Source organism: Gobio gobio (genome assembly GCF_949357685.1).
Source record: "Gobio gobio genome assembly, chromosome: 9".
Taxonomy (NCBI): Eukaryota; Metazoa; Chordata; class Actinopteri; order Cypriniformes; family Gobionidae; genus Gobio; species Gobio gobio.
The window spans coordinates 7,822,979-7,846,032 of record NC_137115.1 but is presented as its reverse complement, the minus strand read 5'-3'; the positions used below and the strand labels follow the sequence as shown (position 1 = coordinate 7,846,032).

The 23,054-nt window shown below is 40.6% G+C and overlaps 1 protein-coding gene across 2 annotated transcripts; it reads left to right on the top strand.

Moving 5' to 3' along the window:
• Nucleotides 1-488: 488 nt before the first annotated feature.
• On the top strand, nucleotides 489-16,531 carry rnpepl1 (arginyl aminopeptidase like 1). Of its 2 annotated transcripts, XM_079825698.1 has the most exons (11): nucleotides 489-2,493; nucleotides 5,540-5,680; nucleotides 5,823-5,974; nucleotides 8,836-8,952; nucleotides 9,022-9,257; nucleotides 9,468-9,581; nucleotides 9,863-9,975; nucleotides 10,063-10,171; nucleotides 10,376-10,600; nucleotides 10,695-10,837; nucleotides 13,983-16,531. In XM_079825698.1, the coding sequence occupies exons 1-11, from the start codon at nucleotides 2,032-2,034 to the stop codon at nucleotides 14,247-14,249; spliced, it is 2,079 nt and encodes a 692-aa protein (XP_079681824.1). In that variant the 5' UTR covers nucleotides 489-2,031; the 3' UTR covers nucleotides 14,250-16,531. The 2 variants fall into 2 exon arrangements, with proteins under 2 accessions (XP_079681824.1, XP_079681823.1); XM_079825697.1 differs by having other exon boundaries at nucleotides 8,836-9,257.
• The last annotated feature ends 6,523 nt before the right edge of the window (nucleotides 16,532-23,054 follow it).

The window sequence follows — 23,054 nt, the reverse complement described above, 5'->3', positions numbered from 1 at the left end:
ATTTAACCATAGCAAAAGTACATTTCTTACTTAAGTTAAGTTTTAATCTCTGTTTTTTGTGTTTATTTAAAATAAGACAAATCCGATATTATTGTAATCTTATATCTGTTATTTAACAGTTGAGATCGTTTTTTAATGCTGATCTAACAGCAGAAGACACGAGCCACGGTTTACATCCCAGTTGTGTAGGTGCGTTACAATGAGCCCCTATTAGAAATATGCCATTATATTCTATACTTTTATGAATTCTTTTGAGAAACCATGAGAAAAGGGTGAATAATGACTGAGAGTTCATGTTCAGAAATTATTATTATTATTATGTTTTGAACTATGCTGTATAGCTGTATTTAGCAATGTGTTTGTAGTTAAACTCAAAAATGCTTATATTTTTTATGATTAAAAAATGCCATTATTTTATTTTAAAAAGTTAATAATTGTATTTTGTTGACAAAATATTTTAGTTTGTGTTGTATATTTTTATTGATTATATCAGGAAACATTTTATGCGGTTATTTGGTCATGTTACAATGTACCCCACCTATGGGGCATGTTGTCACATTTCACTTCCATTCTTTCGGGGTAAATCAAGAAAAAAGTATACACTGTATTAATAAAACAAAACCACATATTTGTACTAGACATGTGTGCAATTCATGTGGGAAACAAAAAATTCTCTGAATCCCAAGTGGATTTACACAAACTGAGAAAGTCAAAAAGCGTAAGGTTGTGCCCCGCTCTCCCCTATTACACACATTTCGTTGTGTACTTCATATTAAGTTTTTAAAAAGTTTCATAGGTAAGAAATATGTTTAATTATTAACTTACAAAGTTAAGAGCAGATCCAACACACACACACACACACACACACACACACACACACACACACACACACACACACACACACACACACACACACACACACACACACACACACACACACACACACACACACACACACACACACACACACACACACACACACACAAAGCATATTTTTAAAACTTCTCATTGTATCATATTAGCAGCAATGAGGAAATCACATGGTCTTTCAATGCTCCTTCACCAATTGTGTTCCAAACGGCTTCATTATGTCACACAAATGCCCTGCTCCCTCCAAAGTGCCCGTTTCAAGGGCTCTGCCCTTCATAGTGAGTGTAGGGCTTAGGGGTGCTCACTTACGATTGGAATTTGCCCTTTTAATAACTTTTTTTAGTAATGATAACTGAACAACTTTTTTTAAAGAATTTTTATGTCAGCCATTTATCGATTACTGGCCTAACATGAAAATAATTATTGTTTTTATCAGTATTAGCCACAATGTAAATATGTGTGCATTGCTAGCCAGGGTTAACCCTATGCACCACCATTCATAATGTAGGCCAATGGTTATCGTTACCCTACTATCAATAGTAGCTACTTATAAACGCTACATTGTAGTCTACACACAGAGTCTGATGTTGTTGTTGTTGTGGTGGTTGTGTGTGTCATTTGTCCTCTGGCCAGTGTTTCTGAGGTTCATCAGGAGCTCCGCAGCGCCCCCCTGCAGCTTGAAAACTTTCCCGTCTCGAAGTGATTTCCTCCCCTGTTTTTACTTCCTGTTTTCTAAGGGAGTCACTTATCTCAAATCATTTGCGCTCATCAGGGCTTCACTACGCGTCTCTTCCTCTACCGGTAGTTTCACCGATCGCTCCGTGGGCTCTCGGGACCGGATCAACCGCGGGACATTCACACATAGCCTATATTCTGCTTTAGATGGAGGTCGGAGGGCTGAACTCAGTCGTGTCTACGGCTCTAATGGATTTTACGTAGACTTGCGTTTTGTTTTAATGCCTTTTACTGTCTTCCTGTCCGTTTTATGACCGTTTCTTGCATTCGGTTTCCTGAGTGTCGACCGCCCCTTTAACTCCAGCAACAATGTAACTAACTCGATCGCTTGTTCATCTCTCTTCCGCCGAGCTCAGTGCGCGTTCGCCGCTTTTAAAGTTTCACGCTGTCGTCGCGTTATCGCGTATTTATTCGCCAAACTTTACGATGGCCGAGCTTCAGCGGCCGACGCTGTGTTGCTGTCGCAAAGTGCTGACCGTGCCCGGCAAGTCCTTCGAGGGCGGCCGGAGTCTGGCACACTGTCGCCTGGTGGACGTCGCGTCGGCGTCCAACTTCCACAGCTTTAAACTCCGACATTTCCATCTGGACCTCCACTTGAACTTCGCCGTGAAGAGGATGACGGGATGGCAGGTTCTGGAGCTCACGCCCGTCCAGCCCGGCGTCCAATCCCTCATTCTGGACACGCACCCTTCGTTGCTAATTCATTCCGTGGACTGTAAGGTGCCCGGCGCGTCCGGTGCTCCTGACGTGTTTTTGTCCCTCACCTACCGAATAGAACCGTTCACCGATTACGGATCCTCTCTGCACATCAGCCTCCCGGCCGCGGTGATCCGGCCGCACCGGGCTTTCCGTGTCACCATCCGCTACACTACCACCGACGGCCCTGCGGTAAGGTCAACACGGTGACAGCTGACGACCTGCCATTGATACACGCTAATAATAACTTTGTTGCACAGGACTATTGTACACAGAGCCAATACCCACTAAAAATAGCCCTGCGGTGGAACCTAACGTTGATAATCACCTCTTCGCTTTCACGCCTTCTTGGGTTTTGTGGGATTGTAACACGCTAAATCACCCTATTTATTTATTAGATGCATGTAAGCATAGAAAGCAGTGGCTGTTGTGGCTCTACTGATAAGAATGCCCTCAGTGTAGTGACATGTCCCCTTAAGTAGATAACTAGAGTTATCAGATCCACACGAGGTAATTACTGGAACTGGAAGGCGGGCTGTTATTAAACATGTTTCCGTGTAGAATTAAAGATGGGTAGATATCTGGGTTAATCACGAAAACAAACCTATTTTAGTTATTTATAGGCTACTGTAACCTGTACATCTAATTGCCCAGAGGTTCATTTTGAACATACCTTATGCTGAGCTTCCTTTTGTGTTTTTGTTTTTGTATCACTCTCTTCAATGTCTTCTATAGACTCGAACAGCAAAGCCTTTTTATATGTGCCAGAAATAACATTTAAACTTTTCATTTAGTTAACTTAAAAAAACAACAACAACATAAGGTTCTTAATTTGCAATAATTATAAAAAGAAAATATACAGCTATAATGTGTAAGCATGACAACCATGTTTTTGAGAAAAGTCTTTTTCAACCCAGCAAAGCCTCGAACAGCAAAGCCTTTTAACAAGGAAGTTTTATATTACATTTAAAACTTTCATTTAGTTAACTTAAAAAAAAAACAACAACACAAGGTTCTTAATTTGCAATAATAAGACAATATACAGCTAAAATGTGTCAACCATGTTTTTGGGAAAAGTATTTTTCAACCCAGCAAAGCAAAACCTAACTCACTGATGCTTCCAAAACAAGCCGTTCTCACAATTTTGATCAAACATCACCTGTAATAGCCAGCTAGATAACATTTGCTGCATCCTAATTCACCTACTTATACTATGCCCTAAAAGTATGTACTGTTTATGTGAAGAAGAAATACATATTTTTGAGTGTGTAACAGAAGAGTAGGCAAGCATTTGGACATACTACTTCGTCATTGCGTCTTTAATGGACAGCTCTGATGCTTAGTTACATGCATCCTGTCACTTTTTAAACCGCCCTGTCAATCATCTTGTCACAGTTAAAATCCTCTACGTTTCATTTAATTTCCTACCATTTCAGAGAGAAATTTAGTTGCACGTTGATCTGCCAGTCGAGGGTCTTTCATGCGGAAAACTCCATTTGCAATTTGCATAATGATGCATTTAAAAGTTAAAGACCAAACATATCAGTACAAAAGTTCACAATGCTGTTGCAGATTAAATATGCGGATAACATTTGAATAAATATATTTTTGCCAGGTTAGATACTGATAATTAATCACTCAAACCCTCTCTACTTAGCCTTTGGACTCGCACATCTGCCATGTTTGTAGTTTTTTTAACACTTTTTATTCATGTTTGTAGTCGAATCCTCATCCAACACGCAATGGGTTGTGGGCAACAATAGCCATAAGAGTGTGCACAGATCTGCACTTCAGATTCTAACCAGAAAAAGTAGACCACCCAGGTATCTTTAGATACTCTTAGCACTAATTCTAATTTCGAATGCCATTTAGGACGGATAGTTAGCGAATTGGGACGCAGTGATTGTCTTTGCGAACAGTTGAAATCAGCATAATTCTTAACAAATTGAACACATCACAGTGAACCAAATATACGAGTTTGTAATGCATAAAAATGTGTTAAATATCAAAAGCACTGGCTAATAGAGTGGGGCAGGGATGATGTATTTTTTTTGTAGGCCAAACCCTAGGGTGACCAAACGTCCTGTTTTCCCAGGACATGTCCTGTCCTGGCCCTAATATAACAAAGTTCTATCCATACAGAGGGGGCATACTTTAAATGTATTGAAATGAATAAGGAATCTTTGAGTAAACTTCGAGTATCATTTGAGTATCTCATTGCCGGGCCGAGTGTCCTGGTTTTCGGTAATCAAAATATGGTCACCCTACCAAACCCGGATAACAAGTTAGCATTATAGCACTATTGATTCCATCACCCTAAAGTCAATGGGTTTTTGGTTAAACACTAGTCTAGTGTCACTAGACATAAGGTTTGCAGGGAACACAATATCAAAATATTTTCATATACAAGTAATACCCTCTTGTGATTTGTTTTTTAAGCTTTTACTTGTCTTGTAAAGTGTTTAAATGGGACTACAGAGGTTGTCTGAGACATTAAACGTCATAAGCCTTGTTGTGTTTAAAATTACGCTCCTGCAAACTATTATAACTCAAACTTTCAGGAAAACCGTTTTTAAGCAAAGACAGAGTTGTCGAAAGTTAGTGATGATGTTGAAGTCAGGCGACCAGGTTGTGGGCTAGTTCATTTATAGCCTACGTTTACAGTGAATTCATGAAAGTTGAGTTAATTTGTGAAGATTATCACAATGAACAAAACGTGCAAGAATCTTAAGCTTTTGTTAATCACAGACCTTATTTTCTGCAATAATCCAAAAGCCAATGGAAAAATCCTATTGTGTTTTTGTCGAGGGAACCAGGGTGATGCCAACTTCTTGGTTGGCCTATAAAAATACGTCATCCCTGCACCACTCTATAGAGCAAGTGACAATTCTTTACGTTTTCTATTGCTGAGCCTTGATTACATTTCAGTGGTGTAATACACACACAAGAGGATGGGATTTTAGCTGCTCACCTGTATATGGGTAGTTGTCTTTTGTTTCTGCAACTTCATCAAGAACTTCAGTTTTGATTCACAACTGCTTCACCTGTAGCACTGCAACAATATAACAAAATAAATGAAATTATTGTGCTATCTATAAACCATAAAACTTCAACTATGGAAAACCCTTTGAAAATGTGATTTGTTACTTTTAATATTGCATCACGTTCACATTCAATGCTCTTCTCTCAGAAAACATTTGTCAATGGTACTCTCTCATCTCATTGTTCCCTACATCAGATTTGGTGGCTGGATGCAGAGTTGACATGCGGACAAACCCGTCCATTGGTCTTCACTCAGGGTCACTCGGTCTGCAACCGGTCGTTTTTCCCCTGTTTTGACACGCCGGCCGTCAAAAGCACCTACTCTGCCACTGTCAGGGTAAGTCTATCTAAGCTGCTCAGATCCACCAAAATATCTTTGTTGGCCTTCAGTGTTCTTTTTTTGTTTTTAGATTGTGTGTATTGTATAAGTGTGACATACTTTTTCCCTCTGTTTGTGGATGTATGTGTTTGCGTTACAGGTACCAGAGGGTGTCACAGTGTTGATGAGTGCCTCAAGAAGTGCATACTCTAAACAGGACAGGGTTTTCCAGTTTTCCATGGAGTACCCTGTCCCAGCCTACTTGGTTGCCCTGGTGGCAGGAGACCTACAACATGCAGACATTGGGCCCAGGTAATTACGGATTGAGTATTCCTGCTGAAAAGAACAAGGTAGCTAGATACATGTCGTTTTGGAGAGGGTTTTGTGCTGGTTTGTCTCAAATAGGCTGCTTAACTGAAGTTAACGGTGGCAAGACCGTAGGGCTGGGCGATATGGCTGAAAACTGTATCACGATATAAGTGTTTCATATCGGTCGATATCGATAATTATTGATATGTTTTATGACCCATTTAAAATAAGGACCAGGAGAAAAATATTTTACATTTAAAGAGCACCTATTATGGCATTTAAAATGTTCCAAATATTGTTTTAGAAGTCCCCAACAACAGTTTTGCATGCATGCAATGACAAAAAAGACTTTAGTTTTCTTATAATATGCATTTATTTTTACCTGTTTTGACAGCGATTCTCAAATGATTCCTTTAGTGATTCACTTTTCAAAACCCCGCCTTTACGTGACGCTAATCTACGGTGATTGGTCCGATGACCCAGTCAGTTGTGATTGGTATAGTCTGTGCAGATATTTTCGGAAATGGAACGCCCATCACCATAAATGGTTTTCGGAACCTCTTAACTGGATTGAGGGCGCATTCGTCCTCAAGCTTTATTTGTTTAAATTAGCTCAAATGACTGTCAGATGTAAGTAATTACCATGTCAATCTATACATCATTTAAAAGATCTAAGAGTCAAGCTTCCATTTTTTACCTCTGTTTTAAGTCTTATAGTGACAGTAATTTGTTAATATGTGTCAGGAGTTATGAATATGAAAACCGCGTCGGTACCGTTTGATTGTAATATGAGCCTCAGCTGATCTCATTCATAAAAAAACTCCTCTATTCTCCTCACGAAGACTCGCGACAAATCAACATCCCTCAGGGCTCTTAGTTCAAAAGTGTGCAGATGAGGAGAAATATTGATAGATTCTCATATGTCTGTGTCAAATTTCTAAACAGAGGAGTATTTTTTATTAAATACTTCCTCAAAATGCGCAGATGTAGCCTAATCATGAGCGATGGAGACTCTTTGTGTTGTTTTCAATTCATACTGGCAGCCGGAGGGCGCTCTGTGCACATGTAGTCCATATATGGTACAGACAGACGAAGAAGATACCATGTGCCATAATAGAAGTCCATAATAAAAGCTTCCTGAGATCGCGAAACATGCAAATAGAGACATTTGAAGACTAATAAACACACAATCGCGACGATGTATGGTTTGTCTTCAAGCCACTTAGTCTTCAAATGCTCATCCTTGGGCAGATGAAAAAAGTTTGCTTTTGAGTTCAGAAGAACAAAGCGTCTCGTCCCCATGATGTTTTCTAGTTTTCACTGGCGTCTTGGAGCGCAATAAGTGGGCGTATCGTATTCAAATAACTTGACATGTTGACGTCATCTAGTCAGAGAAAAAGCTTCGGTCTTCTAACGATTCTTAAAAATGACTCAGAGTCGACTCTTACTTTTGAAAGAAAATAACTATATATACGGTGCACTGTCATATTTCAAACTTTGCAGGATGTTTTTGTTCACTTAGATCTATGTTACACACTACATGAAAGGTACATTTCAAAATTCCATGATAGGTGCTCTTTAAACATTTTTATTTTAAACTTAACCTTCCTCTGATTATAATCCCCTCAGTTATAAAGGCAGAAATGTCAACACAACCATGGAAAACACTCAAATAATTAAAATAGTCTAAAATCACAATGGACATTTAATTATCTCTTAAAAGGTGCAGTGCCTCCGTTATTTCTTTGTAACGGTTACCGTTTAGATGCTTTGTCATAAGGCACTGATGCAGAGTAACATTACATTACCCCTCCATGTTGTTTCAAAGGCTGAATCCAAAATCGCCCCCTATACCCTTAAATAGGGCACAATTTGAGGGCAGGGGACAGCCATTTGTAGTGGTGTCCGAAACCATAGTAGACGTTATTGAGTGCCCTCATTCTATCCCACTTTGCACTGCAATAGCAAGTGTACAGCCGATGTACACACAGCGCCTGTCCGAATTCACTCACTTGTTTTCATTCACTCCTGTATCAGTGGAACTAAAGTAGGGAATAGTGATTGAGGGTTTAGGGGGCGATTTCGGATTCAGCCAAAGTCAAGAATAGCACAAACGAACGAGGCGCACGCGCTGTCAGCGGAGGCTTGCGCTGACCAGTCTTGGTGGGGACGACGGTCAGACTTATAAAATCCAAAAAACTGCCATACTGGCGAGCTGACTTGTTTTCCTGTTTTATCAACAATTTCCTCACTCTCTCTGTGGCACCCATTTTCCACGTATCACTCCACGCCGGTTCTGTTTACTGAAGAATGAATCCAACACAAGACAATGATATGGCGCAACCAAACGTGATACAGTTACCTGATTGACTGTTAGCCTGCTTGGTTACCACAGAGTGAGTGCCTTTGTTCATGCAACCAAACATCCTTCGCAACCTCTGGTTTCTTCCAATAAAGAAAAAAAAAATGATCGAACGTTTTATCGAATGCATTTTTTATTGATATCGATTACGTGTCTATCGCAATACATATCGTTATCGTTTTATCGCCCAGCCCTACAAGACTGCATCAGCTGACTAGCTTTATCAGCATAAAAGTGCTACCTTGGTCACTATGCGGAAAAACAGGTTCTCAGAAAAATCACCAGCTCAGTTTTGCTTGCGAACTGCATGGCTATGCTGGCTCATCAGAGTAGATTAGAACCAAACCAGTACTATTCCGCATAACCAGTCTGGAAATGCTGGTCTATGCAGGATTTTCAGCTGGTTTGTGTGCCAAACATCTCAGGATCATGCTAGTCCTTGTAACATGCATTGCTTTCATTATTCATTGCAATACCTCGGTCACAATATCTTTGCTTTTAGGAGTCGTGTGTGGGCTGAGCCCTGCATCTTGACGTGTGCGGTCAGTAAACTGGGTGGCAGTGTGGAGCGCTGGCTTAATGTGGCGGAGGGGCTCTTTGGCCCTTATGTATGGGGAAGGTCAGTTCTTTTCAGTCATATCAGTCTTGTTCACCTTGCTCAGGCATTAACCTGTCTCACTCTTAACAGGTACGACATAGTGTTCCTTCCTCCTTCATTCCCCATCGTTGCCATGGAGAATCCTTGTCTCACCTTCATAATTTCCTCCATACTGGAGAGTCAGGAATTTCTGCTGATTGACGTCATCCATGAGATTGCTCACGGCTGGTTTGGCAATGCAGTCACCAATGCTACCTGGGAAGAGATGTGGCTCAGTGAGGGTCTGGCCACTTATGCTCAGAGGCGCATTACCACAGAGGCCTATGGTATACACATCCTCACACATACTCCTCAGTTCAAATATAGAGAAGCATCACCGTGTGGGCCTCTTGCAAATATTTACGTATACATTCCACAAAGATGCCAGTGTTATGCCCCGGCAAATGCAAAACCTCAGTGTGCAGTGATTCGCATATAGGCGTATCCATGTCCCATGATGCTCTCCTTACATTTATCTCCTTTATTCTCTTATTCAGGAGAAGGCTTCACTTGTCTTGAGACGGTGTTCCGTCTAGATGCTCTTCACCGACAGATGCGTCTTCTCGGAGACAACAATCCTGTCAGTAAGCTGCAGGCCAAATTTGAGCCAGGTACAACCGTTTTTAATAATATAAACCTGCTCTTGTATGAGTCTGAAAGGCATATGGTGCTGCTTCCACACACACCTAAAATAGCTGTATGGTAAATGCATTTGAAATTCCTTGTTACTCAGATTTCAAACAGACAGAAGCAAGGAAAATCCTCATTTGCAAAGTTCAGCCTGTCTGGAAAACGTGCCCAAGTATTTATAATGTACTTGTGAAGTGTCAGACCCATGACCCTTGGGTCAATGTACCAAGTTATCCATTTTCCTTTTACTCTTTCTCCAAAGGTGTAAACCCCAGCAGTTTAATGAATCTGTTCACCTATGAGAAAGGCTTCTGCTTTGTTTCTTACCTCTCACAGCTGTGTGGCGACATCAAGAGATTTGATAGCTTTCTTAGGGTAAGCAACATGTCAAACATTCACATGATTGGCATAGTCCGGGTGTACACGTGAATGTTCTGAATCCTTCCGCCATGCTCTATGTAGGCCTACATTGAGAAGTTCAGATTCACCAGCGTAATCGCTCAGGATCTGTTGGACTTCTTCCTTGGATTCTTCCCTGAGCTGAAGGAGAGCTGCGTTGGTCAACGAGAGGGTGAGTTGCGACAACTGTCAGAGATGATGATTAACACACAGACATTTATAGTTACTCATCGCATTTGTCCTCAGTTAGGAATTTCCCTGTTGAGCCAGTCATAACACCCAGCGAGGGGTCAAAGAAACATTAGTAGTGCGCGAGACGGAGGCTAAACAAACAGAAATGTGACACTTCTTCCCCGCTGCTTCCCTTCTTGCACAGGACTGGAATTTGAGCGTTGGCTAAATGGCTGTGGTCCTCCGTTATGTGAACCGGATCTCTCGGCGGGTAGAGCTCTAACTGGCCCCGTTCAGCACCTGTGTGACCTCTGGGGTACAGACGCTCCAGACCCCCTAGGGATTGCTACATTTGACATCTCCTCCTGGAGCACCTTTCAGACCGTCCTCTTTCTGGACCGACTTCTAGACCGCTCACCTCTGCCTCAAGGTATTATGAATCCATCCTGCAATTTGTAGCCATTCACTATGCACTTGGATGTTAGTCACTTGTCTTGTAATGTGAATTGTGATTGGCCTTTCAGAGGTGATGAGTCTTTTGTCAAGCTGCTACTCTGCATTGTTGGACGGTATGAACGCTGAAGTCCAGATTCGATGGCTGCAGATTGTGGTGCGGAACAGCTTTTATCCTGATCTGCCTCGAGTCCGCAGCTTCTTGAATAAACATGTGAGTTCAGTTAGCATGTCCATATTCTTTTGTGTGGCCTGACGATAGTGAGCCGAGATAAAGCAAGTCAGTATCTTGTTTTGCCTGTGTTTAGAGGGCACAAACACTTTGAAGCTAGGGACTGGTACTCTCAATTTCTCCCCCATGCCTCCACTCTGTATAATCTGAGTTTTCCTCAAAGGGCATCCACATTCCAGTGTTTCTAATAACCACTCTCAGCTAGTCTTTGACTATTGACTGCTTATGACGTCGTGTCTTTTTTTAGAGCTATGAGATCACAACCAGTTTGGCTGGTTTCCTCGTTTGCTTTATAAAAAGGCATGCTGTATTGATTACCGTTTTCTAAAGTATATTGTGTCAAGCATGGTTACAGTTCAACTTCAGAGACTGTAAAAAGTTAATGAATTCCTCTTGTTGAATCCTAATGTTACCATGATCTGCCATACCTGTCAAACAATTGATTTTAAATGTATAAAATAACCTTCAAAACAGTTCAAACATTAAATTCTGATTGGATGAGACATGTTTAAAGGGTTAGTATACCCCAAAATAAAAAATTGTCATTAATTCCTCACCCTCATGTTGTTCCAAACCTGTAAGACCTTTGTTGATCTTCGGAACACAAATTAAGATATTTTTGATGAAATCCGAGAGCTTTCTGACCCTCGATAGACTGCAATGTTTATTACCACTTTCAAGGCCCAGAAAGGTAGTAAAGACATTGTTAAAATAGTCCATGTGAGTACAGTGGTTCAACCTTAAAGGGCACCTATTATACCCCTTTGATGTCATATTGTTTTGGGTGTCCCCAAAATGTGTCTGTGAAGTTTCAGCACAAAAACCCCACAGATAATTTATCTTAACGTGTTGAAAATGTCATTTTGAGGCCTGTCTATAAAAAGCGCTGTTTTGGTGTGTACCGCTTTAAATGTAAATGAGCTGCATATCCCCGCCCTGGCGTAGCATATACATCTCTCCTGTGCATGGCAGATTGCATACAGCTCTCACAGGGCGGGTCTATGTTAAAAAGGCAGTGTCAGTCAAACCTTGCGGGCGGGCCTTTGTAGTGTGATGTCACACTGCAGAGAATCTGAGAACAGCTTGTTCTGAAACACTGCTTATGATTTTTGGGGATTAAAAAAAAATACTGGGTGGATTTTTATCGTTATAGGGTGGTTGTTTACACACACTGTCAACACACATTTATGTTCAAACATCATGTAAAAGTGGATTTTGTTTCAGACTTTATTCAACAATTTCTTCTCTTCCATGTCAGTCTCCTACGCTGGTCACATAGTAAACACAGTGAAGTGCTTCTGGGTTCTACATCAGAACGCTGGTTCAGTATTGGTCGACACTGTTCACGTGAGCACAATGACGTATGTGTGTGATGCTAATGCAGGAGCTGGCCAGTACTGAACCGCCGTTCTGACGTAGAACCCTGAAGAGCTACGCTGTGTTTACTTAGTGAACAGCGTAGGAGACTGACATGGAAGAGAAGAAATTATGGAAGAAATTTGTTATTTTTGTTTTGTTTTTTTTTGCGCACAAAGTATTCTCATCACTTCATAACATGAAGGTTGAACCACTGTAGTCACATGGACTGTTTTAACGATTTCTTTACTACCTTTCTGGACCTTGAAAGTGGTAATAACGATGCTGACTATAAGGGGGTCAGAAGCTCTCGGATTTCTTCAAAAAGATTTGTTTTCTGAAGATGAATAAAGGTCGTATGGGTTTGGAACGACATCACTCACTACGTTTACATGGACCGCAGTAATCTAATTATTGACCTTATTCTGAATAAGACAATACTCTGATTAAGGTGTTTACATGAGTTGCCTTTAGAATATTCGGCTCATGTTCCCGTTTTACATGTTATAGAACTTAGCTCGATTAATGGTACGTCATTACGTCCCCATGCCACTCTACACTGTCCGGCGTCCAATCATAGCGTGACTTTTGTGGGTCTGTTCAAATCAATGGCCTCAGGCAGCCCGCTGTAACTTTACCTGAGGGTGTCGCTGTTGGACAGTGTTACTTTAAAAAGAATCACTCGTTTTTTATAATGTTATATACGTTGTTTTATTTTTGTAATATTATATATTGTGTCTTTCAGGGTTTTTTTAAGAGACACTGCCCATCTTGCCTCCTTCTTGACTGCCTACATTTCGAGTAATAGCTTTGATTAATGATGAAAATTAAGGATTCAAAATCGTGATTGTTTGGATTGTTTTTTCTGCTGTCGAGCCACAGGCGTTCACTGAATGGCCATATTGCTCGCGAGCCTAGTGGTTCCCGACCGCTGTTGTAAGCAGACAATTATTGAATCTGGGATTACAGATACAAACTTATTGTATTTTACTTTTACAATGAGCAGAATTATTACAACACAAAGAAAAAAATATAGAGGAGGCCGTGTCAGAATGAGCAGTCAAGCAGGATACGCACCATAGCAACACGTCATGGTAAAAACATTTCAGACTGACAGATATGTAAAAGATTAACGTTTAACATTTGAGCGCTTGTTTTGTAGTCTACGCGCTGTTATATTAATTATAATTCAAATTCTGTTTTATTGATATTATTGATGATTGTTGAGAGGGGCACTTTTGATACATTTTTAAAAAAGGGCAGGGGCTCAAGCCCCCAAAGCCCTTCCCTCTGCACTTGCCTTGTGTGTGTGTGTGTGTGTGTGTGTGTGTGTGTGTGTGTGTGTGTGTGTGTGTGTGTGTGTGTGTGTGTGTGTGTGTGTGTGTGTGTGTGTGTCCGTCCTGTCACAAAATGCGGCAAAAACTCCTACACAACGTTAATAGTTAGATTTAGGTGTGTACATGTCTACAATGCACTTGGATAATGTGACTAAAATAGGCATACTCCACGTCTTAATTCGAGTATGGCTTTAACCGGATTAAGGTCATTAGAAATCGCTGTTTACATGGTAGTTTCTTAATCAGATTCAGAGTATGGTCTTAATCAGATTAATATGGGAGTATTGTTGTCCATGTAAACGTACTGACTGAGGCGTTTTGACTTGAACTTGACTTGGTGTGCTGTTTTAAATTAAGAGTGAGGCACTTTTTTTATCTTATCTGTTTGAGCACTGGGCTGTCTATTAACTTCCCTCTTCCTTTTTTCTTTCTAGACCTCAAGGATGTACACAGTGCCTCTTTATGAGGATCTGTGCGGAGGAGTGATGAAGTGTTTTGCCGTGGAGGTATTTTATCAAACTCAGGCCCGTTTGCACCCTAATCTCCGTAGGACACTTCAGCAGATACTGTTCCAAAGCAGTGCCCTCAACACCAGCACAGCTCCATCTCTACTCGCATCACCACCCTCTGCCCCTTCCTCACCCACAGACCCCCCTGCCAACGGGACCATCGCCCTGCGAGACGTCAATGTGTCTGCATGAGATCAAAACCTCTGTGGAGAAGCAGAAGGGTTGGGGTTAAAAGCCAGAAGGCCAGGAACAGGACAGGGCTTGAACTCCTTGGCTGAGACCGGGCCATAGCAATGCATTGTGGGAGGGCAGCGCTGATGAGTGTACACTCTCACAAACACTGGGATGTCTATTTGAAAAGGCAGACACTGATTTTCATAAGCTAAACCTAAAGCTGCTCAGGACTGTGGAACAAAGATAGAGGACGGATGTTTGCGATTGGTTATTATGCCATGACCCGTGTGTGTGTGTGTGTGTGTGTGTGTGTGTGTGTGTGTACATATGGCTATGTCAGTATCAAGGTTAGTGGTTTCCATCTGTTAGCCATTACTTTTTTGAGTGTGTGTGGATGTGTCCTTGTTAATTTTTGTGGGTGTTTTGCATATGTTCCTCTGGCCTATGCGCATCATCTCATATGTTTTGTTTGCATCTGTCCTCCAATGCAACCGAGGAATCAATTGGAGGATTTCTTCTTGCTAGCTGCACACATGTGTTCTGTGGAGGACCAATCCCTGGCGAATGTCCTTCCTGGACAGTGTTTGAGAACTGGTGTGAATACACATACACACAGTCTGTCCCCATTGTTCAAATCCGATCATTGCCTAATGAAGACCCTACAGATTCCACACGCTCTCAGCCTTTCTGTGATCAATTGATTTTCAGTAACTGGAATCTGTCTTTCTCAAGCTTCTCTTTCCTGGTGCTAACCAATCAGCATTGAGTCTCAGGTATACCAAGAAGTGGAGCCATGTTAGTGCCTTTCAACACTGTGGGTGTTTCCAACACTCCTGTCCAAATGAACAGCCTGTATTTGTTATTTGAGCCATACTATGGAGAGATCGGTTACCCCTGTCCTACTTGCAACATTTGTTAAGATGTTATTTTCAGGAATTGAGATGCTGTGGTGAATCTAGATGCATTTTTTTTTTTTTTGGGGGAAGAAAATGATTCCTTTTTTATTTTATAATAGGCAAATTTCCCTTAAATGAGTAACATTTGAAGAGAAAGCAACAGATTATGATTTGTGAGAGCTCCAGGCGGATGGGTCCAAGCTGATCATCAGAGGCCTTAGTCAAGCACCGTGGAAGACAGGTTCAGTTTTACAGGTAATAAAAGACACCAGAGAGCACTTTGTTTGTCGCGTCTGAGGATCCTACCTTGGATTTCACCGTCTTGCATAAGAGGTTATATGACAGACACTCATCAGCAAGTGAAATACTTTCTCTAACTTATAGAATCATAGCTTTTGTTGATTGGGGGCTTAAACTGCACAGCCAATAATAAAAGTGTTTGTTTTCCACCCTCATCTAACACTGTCTACCTTACTGAGTAAATGGCTGCGTCCCAAATCGCATACCCTTTTGAGTACATACTTATTTTGGATAAGTAATTACTTCACGACCACTAAATCTAGGGCCCTATGATTTCCGCGATCGCGGAATCGCGGAATTGGTATATTAACGCGGAATGACATATTTGGAATAAAATGCGGTTTTGTGTGGGAGAAGAACGTATGTTTGGGGAAAATGCAGACCGGGGGAAGCAAATCTGGGCAACACAACCCCTCCCGTCATTTCAGCTCACCCTTCAAAACAATTAAAGTATGGTGAAGCGGCTCCACGGCTCTGCTTTCGTCGGCGAAAAAGTTAAAAAAACTCAACGCTAAGCCCTCAGTACCGAGCCGAGCAGTTCCATCGCGGGGAGTGCTTGCTGTATTTTGCCTTGTTTTTAATGCACTTTAATGTACAGTATGGAAAATAATGTCTTAAATGAACTTGAGAGAAAATGAGATGCGCGTCTGATCCGCATCATGTTCGGCAGAGGTAGATCTTAAAGTGACAGTAGCACTGATAATGTCTGTCATTAATGTTCAAAGAACAACGGGAACCGAGAAGATTGTAGCTTTAATGATGATTCATCTATATTTCACTTATTATTTATGCTGTTAAGAAAGGTGTTGATAACTTTATTCAATTTCTGTGTAGACTATGTCTGAAAGGGAAGGCCATGGGTAAATATAACTTTTATTATAATGGGTTTATGTAAAGATTGTTTTAAGTTCAATTAAATTAAGATATTTTTTAAAAAACCTAATAAATGTTGAAATTGGTAGCTTTCAGTTATACTGTAATGTAATGTCATCAATGTTTCATATAGACATTAATATCAGCGATACTGGCCTTCATTCATAAAAAGATGCCATTACAACACACATTTAAAATATGCTGTCTTTAAGTTGTTTCTAAATTAATAACAATATTAAAAAACAATATCAAAATATTAAAAACTCCAATATTTTTAATTGCAATTAATCATGATTAATTACAGAAAAAAATGTGATTAATTATTATTATTTTTAATTATCAAGTCACAGCACTAATATTTTGTTGTGACTTGAAGTGCTTAGAGTGCAGTGTTCTGTTGCATCATGCGGTATTTGTCCTGACAAGTAAATGTGATGTTTGTTACCTCAATAAATTTAAGGTCATTCCTATTTTATGTTTTATGTTCTATTATATTAATATTAAAAACACACTCTTTTTACGACTAAAATAACAGTTAAGGTAAAAAAAACTGAATTCCCAAAAATTTTAACGTAAAAAAAAGGAATTTGCAAAAATTAAAACGGAATTTGGGAAAAAATAAAACGGATTTCATAGGGCCCTATAAATCTGGTAATCTGGACGTACTACATTTGCCACATTGTCATTACCATGTGACCAACCAGCGTAAATTGTGTCGCTTCACTGCCATTCCCAAATCCTCTCCTGTGGCCTCATGGGATAGTTCAGTGATGGACATATGCACACTTCAGAATCCCGCCGTAAGTAGGTCATCCGGGTACTTTCTGCTCGAGTACTGTGAATTTGGACATTTATTTTGTCACATACTGTTTTTCGTCTACTAACTAGTAGGGAAGTAGGTGATTTCAGATGCAGCCAATGTGTTACTGATCCTGTCTGTGTGTGATCTGATATGCTGTGCCAGTCATGTGACCTCTTCAGGCAATTGTTAGAAATGTGTTTTTTTTTTTGTATAGTTGCAATAACTTTAGTAGCTATGAAATTACGGTATTATTATTGTAGATGCTAATTCTTTTGGGGAATTAACCTGCATCGTTTTTATAAAAACTACTGTATTTGTAGTTACTATTACTTTCCCATTAAAAATGCCATTGTTTTGGAAAAAAACTGTAACATTGATACTACCATGGTAATGAGAAGTAAATCATTGTTCCACGTGTGGTTATATATAGAATTATATTTGGCTATATGCAAAAAGTAGCCTAGACTGTAAAGGCATAGACTGTAACCCCGGGTTTCACAGACAAGACTTAAGCAGTCTCAGACTAAAATGCATGTTTGAGCTGTTTTAACTGAAAGTAACTTGCTGTCATTTCTTAAAATATGCCTGTGCCATTGTCTTGTCTCAAGATGCACACCAGCAGCCTCGTTTTTCTTCTTACTCCTCTAAAGGCCTCCTGGTTTAATCTGAGGCCTGTCTGTGAAACCGGGCCTAATGGTCAAACACAACTTTAATCTTTGAGTATCAGAAAATATTTATACACGTTTCAATCATGCAATAAAAACAATTGCTTACCTTTTGTCAGTGAGATGGATGGGCCTGTATTTTTGTCAATGTTTGCTCATGCCTCAGTCTCTTCATGTTCCCTGTCTTCTTCGGCTAACTGGCCATTTCAAGTCAAGTGCCTCGAAATGCAAGCTTCAAAACGCGAATGAATTAACCGTAGGCTCGCGCGTCAATTATGAAAATGAGCGGAGCTATTTGGCGTCAGATATTTTATTAAAATTATAGGGTCAAAAGTATTTTTTTTTCCACTGAAGCCAGAGTGACATTATATTTCATGATGATTAATCACCCTGCCCCTCTTACTATAATACAATTTATTTCACAGCTAGGGTTGGGAACCGAGAACCGGTTCTTATGCAGAACCGAAACTGATTTTTGAAAAATTCCAGACCCGCGCGAAATTCCTAAGTTTCGGTTCCGAAAACGGTTCTGGTGCAATGTGTGTGCGAAGCGCTGGAAGCGTATCCTTTAATAGCGAGTGACAGCCAGTGTTGCCAAGTCCGTGGTTTTCCCGCGGAATCTTAAACACTGTTGCCGCGGGCTGTGTTTCATGTCCGCGGGTTGAATCGATTGTGCGGGTTTTGTTGTGAAAACCTGGCAACCCTGGCTCACCTCATCATGAATATTAATTACGTTGCCTGCCGCTTCCAGGAGTGTAACGCAGTTCAGCACTGAAAGCCCTCGCGCTACACATTTATGGTTTTGCGTCAGATATTTTCTCGTTGACCACCAGCATGGCGAAGAGAAAGTCCCAAGTATGGATTAATTTCCAAAGAATTAATGATAATGAAGCAAAATGTAACACATGTGAAAAGTTAATAACATGCAAAGGAGGCTGCACTAGCAATTTGACAAAACATTTGCTACAGCACAGAGTGCCACAGGGCTTATACCAGATTTATAGTGAAAGTCCTATATATACCTATATATATATATTTGTCAACCGTTGAGTCACCATGGTTTAGGTAAGCGTTTAGGCACAATTACCTTTGTAATGCTGAATTGCAATTTATTATTTACAAGTTCACTGAATAACTGAATTACTATTAAATTAATATACAACTAATTAATAAATATAACTAATAAATATAATTTATAACTTGGTTTTATTCAGAGACAGAGAGATAAAATGTAATAAGACAATTTCAGAGGTGTTCATTTGAAAAAAAAAATGTGTTGCAAGAATGGCTTAATTAATACTGTAATATATGTACAGTACAGGACTTTTTTGACATTGCCAACCTGTAAATTAATTTTAGAGCAAGTAATAAACACAAAATGGATTGTTTGAGTTGCGTTTTGTGCCTTTTTCCTTTACCACTATTTGTTTAATAATTTTAATGGAATCGGAACCGGAATCGTTAGGCGGAACCGGAACCAGAACCGGAACCGGAAAATTTCTCACGATTCCCAACCCTAAGCATAAATGAACGGCAGGCAACACATACTATAAATACTTTATTGTAGGCTTATAAATACTTCACAGTATTTCACAAAGGAAAGGTGCTTAATTGTCATGAAAATGTGACAGCGCAAAAAAAAAAAATCGTAATGACCCTAAAATAGAGAAGAAGAAGAAAAAAAATATATATCTGACGTAATTATTTGACATAATGAGATTTACCTCATGTCTGATATATAGGTACGGTATATTAGGACAGGGATTTTCAAACTTTTAGATGCCACGGACCCCCAAAGATGAACATCCTCGTGTGCGGGACCCCATCCTGAAATTTAAAAGATATATTATCTGTCTTTAATAAGTACCCAATTAATACATTAACATTACTATATCTAACATTATGTTCTATTAAGTTACTTTATTATATATCTTTTCTACTCACTATAATAATGTACTGTTAAAAGTATCATTTATTTATTTAAATCCAATTCATATTAATTGGTTAATTAACGTTAATTTAATATATTATACATTTTTTAAATCACATTTTTATTCATTTATTTTAATATAATTTATTTATTTTATTTTATTATTTAGATATTATTATGAAAATGTTGCCAACAATTACTCCCATTATTACACTTCTTTTTTCATGCATGTTGAAAGAACACATTAATATGCAAATTAGATACTGTGTATAGATACATTGCATTGAATGAGGAAACTCATGTATGGCCATTTTACCCAAATATTGCATAAAGTAAAATGGTATATCAATTAATTCCGTTATATCTTTCTGCAGTACTTTTTATAAATTATAAGAGATGAACCAGTCAAAAGTTCCTTGCGGGCATTCGCAAGGTTTCTTGGGTGAACGAGCATTGAAATGTGTTTTTTTTTTTTTCAACTCATATTTTTTTCCATCACCATGTTCCTTTAAGGGCTCTGTAGAGCACTAATCAAGATTTGGTAAGGTGTGTGGATCAGGGTGATCCAATCCCATTTTGCTTTGAAAAATGGTACAAAATTAAAGGTCCTGTTTTTCGTGTTTTTTTGAAGCTTTGATTGTGTTTACAGTGTGCAATATAACATGTGTTCATGTTTCATGTGTAAAAAAACACAGTATTTTTCACACAATTTACTTATCTGTATACCGCTGTTTTCACTGTCCTCAAAACGGCCTGAGAATTTCCTCGTTCTATGAAGTCCCTCCTTCAGAAATACGTAACGAGTTCTGATTGTGCCAGCGGTTCCCGTGTTGTGATTCGACAGCAGCTTAGGGCACGTTGCCCGGGAAGGTCACGCCTCTTACCATAACGAGGAGATGAACGCGCTCAAACTACAGCCCCTGAAGGCCAAACAAAGGTGATTTGACTCCGGGATGAAAATAACAGTCTGATGGCGACAAACGCAACCGAACCGAACCGAACGCAACACTTCCTCTTCTCCACGAGGGAGCAACAAGACCACGCCCCCTTTTTCGCGTATTCTTGTGGGCGGAGGTTAGTCGACAAACTGTTCTACTGACGTCATTAAAGCAGGAAGTACCAGGATGTAGTCCAAACCGGCCGTTCGCTGTAGGCTTTGAAAGGGAACTTCTGTTAAATAAAATATCTCGCTTGGCATTGAACTTTGAGCTTTATAATTTTACAGGTATTATTTATGCTCTAACAGCAACATTACACACTAACTAAAGTTTGAAAAATGGGATCACGAAGAACAGGACCTTTAAAATGGATTACCTGATCCTGGATAGCAAAACATGGGATTTCCAAATCCCGATCATTCTGATCCAGATTAAACTTTTTGAACAAATGGCCCCTGGAATTTTAATCCATCTCTCTTGCCCACTTTCAACCACTTCTGTTCTGACCAAACTTGGGTCTCCAGTCAAGGTTCAAATCCCGTCTGGCTAGAGTGCTTCCCATAATGTCATTAGGTCAGCAGACAGAGAGTGGGTGGTCTTTTGTGGCTGTTTGAACACATTTGACCACATGAGCATTTCGTTTTAGACCCCATTTACACCTGTATTTACCGTCGTCCACTTGTGATCCGACTGACCTGTTTACACCGATTTATACCAGGTGTAAACAGGGCCCTGGACACAGACAGGGATCAATCAGGATGGCATGGATGCTTCTCCTGAAACCAGGAATTGTGTGTCCCGGTTCCAAGCGTTCCTGAGTCAAACCTGAATGGGATCTGGTCGATCCAGATGAATCGTGTGTCCCGGTTCCAAGCATTCCTGAAATGGAATCTGAATGGGATCTGGTCGATCCAGATGAATCGTGTGTCCCGGTTCCAAGCGTTCCTGAGAAGGAATCTGAATTGGATCTGGTCGATCAGATGAATCGTGTGTCCCGGTTCCAAGTGTTCCTGAGACGGAATCTGAATTGGATCTGGTCGATCAGATGAATCGTGTGTCCCGGTTCCAAGTGTTCCTGAGTCAAACCTGAATTGGATATGGTCGATCAGATGAATCGTGTGTCCCAGTTCCAAGCGTTCCTGAGACGGAATCTGAATGGGATCTGGTCGATCAGATGAATCGTGTGTCCCAGTTCCAAGCGTTCCTGAGACAGAATCTGAATTGGATCTGGTCAATCAGATGAATCGTGTGTCCCAGTTCCAAGCGTTCCTGAAACGGAATCTGAATGGGATCTGGTCGATCCAGATGAATCGTGTGTCCCGGTTCCAAGCGTTCCTGAGACGGAATCTGAATGGGATCTGGTCAATCAGATGAATCGTGTGTCCCAGTTCCAAGCGTTCCTGAGACAGAATCTGAATGGGATCTGGTCGATCAGATGAATCGTGTGTCCCAGTTCCAAGCGTTCCTGAGACAGAATCTGAATGGGATCTGGTCGATCAGATGAATCGTGTGTCCCAGTTCCAAGCGTTCCTGAGACAGAATCTGAATGGGATCTGGTCGATCCAGATGAATCGTGTGTCCCGGTTCCAAGCGTTCCTGAAACGGAATCTGAATTGGATCTGGTCGATCAGATGAATCGTGTGTCCCGGTTCCAAGTGTTCCTGAGTCAAACCTGAATTGGATATGGTCGATCAGATGAATCGTGTGTCCCAGTTCCAAGCGTTCCTGAGACAGAATCTGAATGGGATCTGGTCGATCAGATGAATCGTGTGTCCCAGTTCCAAGCGTTCCTGAGACAGAATCTGAATTGGATCTGGTCAATCAGATGAATCGTGTGTCCCGGTTCCAAGCGTTCCTGAAACGGAATCTGAATGGGATCTGGTCGATCCAGATGAATCGTGTGTCCCGGTTCCAAGCGTTCCTGAGACGGAATCTGAATGGGATCTGGTCGATCAGATGAATCGTGTGTCCCGGTTCCAAGTGTTCCTGAGTCAAACCTGAATTGGATATGGTCGATCAGATGAATCGTGTGTCCCAGTTCCAAGCGTTCCTGAGACAGAATCTGAATTGGATCTGGACGATCAGATGAATCGTGTGTCCCGGTTCCAAGCGTTCCTGAAACGGAATCTGAATTGGATCTGGTCAATCAGATGAATCGTGTGTCCCGGTTCCAAGTGTTCCTGAGTCAAACCTGAATGGGATCTGGTCGATCCAGATGAATCGTGTGTCCCGGTTCCAAGCGTTCCTGAGACGGAATCTGAATGGGATCTGGTCGATCAGATGAATCGTGTGTCCCGGTTCCAAGCGTTCCTAAGACGGAATCTGAATTGGATCTGGTCAATCAGATGAATCGTGTGTCCCGGTTCCAAGTGTTCCTGAGTCAAACCTGAATGGGATCTGGTCGATCCAGATGAATCGT